Source organism: Ceratina calcarata, unplaced genomic scaffold (genome assembly GCF_001652005.2).
Source record: "Ceratina calcarata isolate Rehan_Ccalc_2016 unplaced genomic scaffold, ASM165200v1 scaffold350.2, whole genome shotgun sequence".
Lineage (NCBI taxonomy): Eukaryota > Metazoa > Arthropoda > Insecta > Hymenoptera > Apidae > Ceratina > Ceratina calcarata.
In genome coordinates this window covers 1,194,368-1,198,898 of record NW_017157935.1, presented here as the reverse complement: position 1 = coordinate 1,198,898, position 4,531 = coordinate 1,194,368, and the positions used below count along the sequence as shown (strand labels likewise).

Here is a 4,531-nt window from a genome sequence, read left to right as displayed (position 1 = left end):
TGATTTAGCTCTGGAAGATTGAATAGCTGGGTGACTAACGTCCCCACGGTTAATGGTTCAATTGTTCGGCTCGTTTGGTAAAATTTAGCGAGGAGCAAAAGCTCGGTTGCGTGCCGTTCACGCGTGAATTTCTCTCGCATCGGTCGCGTGACAAATTGCCTAGTTAATTGGATCAGCGCGATTCAATTTATTACCTCCAGTCACGGCCGACTTCCTGATGCCATTTTCAATTGCCGTTCGAAGGAGTATATTAACTTTTTCAATATAATATGGATGTATCGCTAGATGTATTAATTGCTTTCCAATAATTACACTGATGTGATATTTATGATACTTGACTGATGTAGAATTTGATTAACATCATTGGAAAGATTAGAATCTAATCATTAAATCAACTTAATAGGACTGTTACAAGCTGTGTTTGTCTATGATTAAAAATAATTGGAATTTACTAGCTCTAATCACGGATTTTCCAGTAATTTCATACCTTATTCGAGTCATTAATTATCTTCTTCCGATTACGAATTGCTTAAGAATCTCGATAGAAAATTTACCAACGTTTCTCAGATCCGCGTAATTAACAAATATTATACGAACTGAAAGAGCGACACGCACGATTTATAAGAATGTGCAATAATGTAACGCGTCCGTGGTGAACACTTTGTTTTGACGGTGGTTTGGCGAACGGTGTTTCCTACTGGCAGGTCGCGGTTTAAAAGAATTGGCAACGGTACAGGTGCGTAATACAACCTCTAGAGAGGACCGCGGTGTGTCGACTGGAATTTTGCCAAACTTACGCAAACGCGTCGTCGGCAACGGCGAATGTTTAAACCATATGACCCGGCTATGCCAAAACGCGCGAAGAATGGAACTCTCGCGGGCGACGGAAAGCAGACTGAACAGCATGCTTCGAATTATTCAACGAACGTTAAATATCGATCTCTTATCTTTGATATAAAAGAAAATCAGGAAACCTTCTAGCTAGCCTCAGAAGTAATCCACTGATTGAGTTCCATTATCAACAATGATCATTAAACAGCAGATTTTATTCTTACGTTTATAAGAAGCATGTAGAAAACAGATGCATCAAAATATAAATATCAAAAGTAATGCATATTGCAATAGAATACATGAGAAAAGAAATGTCATTTTTCTAATCGACTAAAATATTAAATTTGCATAATGATAAAGTCCAGAGAGAACATAATTGGACTGATAGATTGATGATTTAGATCGATGTTCTTAAACTGAGAATTAAAATATAGTAAAAGTAATGTCAGCATTAAAGAACGGTTCCTCGGGTTCTTTGTCTTGTCCCTCGTCATCTTCCTCTTCCTCCTCCTCTTCGTAGAATTCCTCCTCCTCGTCAATGTCGTCATCTTCGAAGAGATCGAGGATCGCATCCTCGGCACCCTCGGGGAAGTACTCGTCTATCATCGCCTGAGCCTCCTCGTCGTCTTCGGTAACGAAGTACGGATAGATGCTGGCGAACGACAGGAAGGCGTCTTCGGTAACCCTTCGTATTATTATCACGAATACCTCGTTTCCCGTGTGGAACCTCTCCTTTAGCAACATTCATTGCAGTCATTTTACGTTCTCGAGGCGGAAAGGGAAATATTTGCAGTTACGCCACGGATTTTTATGTCAATTTAAAAAAAAAAAACATATTTTAAGTAAACATTTGAACATCGATTTTTGACATATTTGTACATTAAATCCAGTGCACTTATAACTTCTGCACCAAATGCAACCAAAAAGAACCTTTCTCTCGAAATCCTCGGGGCTGGATGCCATTCGCCTGGCCATAGGAGGCTTATCGTACTCGAAAGCGCCAAAATACTCGACCGCATCGGGGAACTGCGTGCACGTCTCCTGAACCACTGGGAATTTCGAATAGTAAAACTTGAAGACGCAATAAGGAGGCGGTGGGACGGGTTCTTCGTAAGGGTGAACTACCTCCATATAGTTGGAGAAGAGGGTTGTGTATACATGTACCTTGCTCCTGGCCTAATTACGTTTTTTATTAGGAAGCTAAATTATTGAGAATCGTCTTACGAGATCGGGGAGAAAAGGTCTGAAATCGAGGAATACTTGAGGAGGCACCCAGACTGCGGGATGGGTACGAGGGAAGTCTTCCTCGTCCTCCGGATCGACCACGTGCTCGTACACGTGTCTTTCCATGTAAGAGGAGTTCTCGGGCACTGGTACTACGGTCCCTTGAAGCAGTGGCGTTTTACTGGTTAACAAATGCACCAGGTAGTCTTCGACATCGTTGATCTGTCGCTGGGGACACCTTTTCGTTCCTTTTGGACATTCGAAGGGGTATGGCACTGGCCAATCGGGGTGAGGGCGTCTACCTTTCAGTCTCATTGCTATGGTTCTACCCTCAGTTAATCCTAGCAAGCGATTCCAGTTTTATAATTTATTTACCGGTTTAATATTAGGTTGGTATGAAACATTGTTCAATATATGCATTGTATGCAAGTCTCAGAAACAAACGACGTTTCACACGCACCGACCTATTATAAATAGATTCGTTTCGCAAAGTATAAAAATTACCAGCGATTAATTCTTTCGTAATTTCTACGTTGCTTTCGACGAACATCTTCTCGATATTTTCCTCGTTGAGATGGATTCGCAGCTCCTCGAGAATGTCGAAATTCTGTTTGAACAACGTGTTGATGAGCTCGAGGTACTGAGGACTCTGGTACTTGTCCCTGTGTCGGCCCTCTTCATCCCTGAGGACCCACGGATAAAAGACCAAAGCCGTTTCCTCGCTGAGCTCGAACATCATCTGTGCTAGGAACGCCTCGTACTTCTCTCTATACTCGGCCTCTTCTTTGGCACGCTTCCGATCCTCGATCGCTTTTCTTGTTCGCGATGAACAATTTCGCAGCGAGCCGTTAAAATTTAAGCTACCTCTAACTACGATCGTTAAAGTATTTATAAGCTGCAGATTCTAGACTACGATTAAGAACGTCTTTTCCCAAGCGAGGTCAACGTTTACGTTATTTCACTTCCAATTTGATTTGTAATAGTGGATAATGAGGCAAAAGTGCGATAACGGATTTTCGAATCGAAAATTGAAATCCCGGGAACAGAACGATGTTTCACATGCATCAGCTTAATACTATCTTCACCGCAGTTTCGAAACTGTTCGTAACGGTACCTAATAGCTTCCTTCTGTTGAAACAGAATCTCTTCCTCGGGCGTCCTCGTGCTAACGTCCAGTCGCATTTCCGGCTCCTCATCATTCTGCACTCTCTTTATCTCCTTCATAAGCACTTTGCGAATATGGGGACAGTTGGCACCGAATATCAAATTGACCATCTTCCCGTCTTGGATGAACATCCAAACCGGCTCGCTTCTGCCACGAAAACGCTGGAGGTCTTCGATGTTGTCGTTCTTCACGATCGCGTAAGTGATCGCGTCGGTGCCCACTTCCAGTTTCACATTCCGCAAGGTGCTCACCATGGCTATGCAAGGCCCACACCATTCGGAGTAAATGTCCGCGAGAATCAGGCCTTTTCGCTCCAACAGTTGTTCCCAATCCTCTTCGCAGTCCACTGGGATTTGAAGAGCGACAGTTTCTTTCTTGCTTCTCGTCGGCATTTTGCAATTAATATGATCAATTCAAACGTTAACCTATATGAGCTTAGATTAGTAATATATAGGAACATTTATGGCTAGCTTCATTGTTACAATATTATATATAGGTGCGATACAATTTAAAGATGTATTGGCTATACAGNATGTTCTTCCGAAGTCTGATTTCTTTTTAAAAAATGCGTTTCTAAAGTGCATAAACTTTTGGGATTGACTGTATAGCCAATACATCCTTAATTGTATCAAATATGTTTAACAGATAATTTTAACAATACGTAAGTCGTTCCTTTTGCCCCGCACTTGCCTTGATTTTAATTAAACTTAGAGATGCATAAATCTCCTTGACGAATGAACTTTTACATAAGATCCTGCAGTCTAAATATGTTAAACAAGCTCCAATCATCTTTCTAATTAATATCATTCATCATGTTGAAAGCCTGTAATCTGTCGCCATCAGTAATTCAATTCGTTTTCGCGATTGATTCGAAACGAAGGTCTTCGTTGTTTCGCCGACGAAGACAGAGGAAATCTCGCATCCTGCGGACGTAAGGAGGGAATAGATCGAGGCCGGCGATAAGGCGTCTCGACGACGATCCTCTCGTTTAGTCTTACGGCCCTAATTCGCGGTCTAGCCGCGATAATTAGTACGCTCGCGATTCCACATTGCCATTACGCGGCTTGACACGTCTCGTTTTTGTTCCGCCGGCAATTCGTTTCGTCTCGAGTGATGTTTGAGACGCGTGGAAAAGCCTCGAGACATATTAGTTTGTTGCTACTTTAACCGGTTTTTAAACGACGCGTTAAATGGTGTTCAGTTACTTACACAGCGTTCATTAAATCTCACGTTTCTTGGAATTTCGAATGACTTATCAGGAATTTGTTCAATTACAAACATAGGAAGATTGCTTTAAGAAACAAATTGTCG

General features: G+C 41.9%; 1 protein-coding gene across 1 annotated transcript; it reads right to left on the bottom strand.

Annotated features, from left to right (window-relative positions):
* Nucleotides 1-1,254: 1,254 nt before the first annotated feature.
* LOC108625254 (uncharacterized) lies at nucleotides 1,255-3,612 on the bottom strand. The gene is made up of 5 exons (XM_018025097.1): nucleotides 3,170-3,612; nucleotides 2,560-2,870; nucleotides 2,092-2,396; nucleotides 1,762-2,007; nucleotides 1,255-1,563 (listed from the first exon to the last, which is right to left on the bottom strand). The coding sequence occupies exons 1-5, from the start codon at nucleotides 3,610-3,612 to the stop codon at nucleotides 1,255-1,257; spliced, it is 1,614 nt and encodes a 537-aa protein (XP_017880586.1).
* Nucleotides 3,613-4,531: the final 919 nt, after the last annotated feature.

What these genes read in the sequence shown, in the direction of transcription:
- LOC108625254 (XM_018025097.1), bottom strand. Translation starts at nt 3,612, where the DNA reads ATGCCGACGAGAAGCAAGAAAGAAACTGTCGCTCTTCAAATCCCAGTG. An exon ending in CAACAGAAGGAAGCTATTAG is followed by an intron (nt 2,871 to 3,169) that starts GTACCGTTACGA and finishes ATCGCGAACAAG; the next exon opens with AAAAGCGATCGAGGATCGGA. An exon ending in CCGAGGATTTCGAGAGAAAG is followed by an intron (nt 1,564 to 1,761) that starts GTTCTTTTTGGT and finishes ATGTTGCTAAAG; the next exon opens with GAGAGGTTCCACACGGGAAA.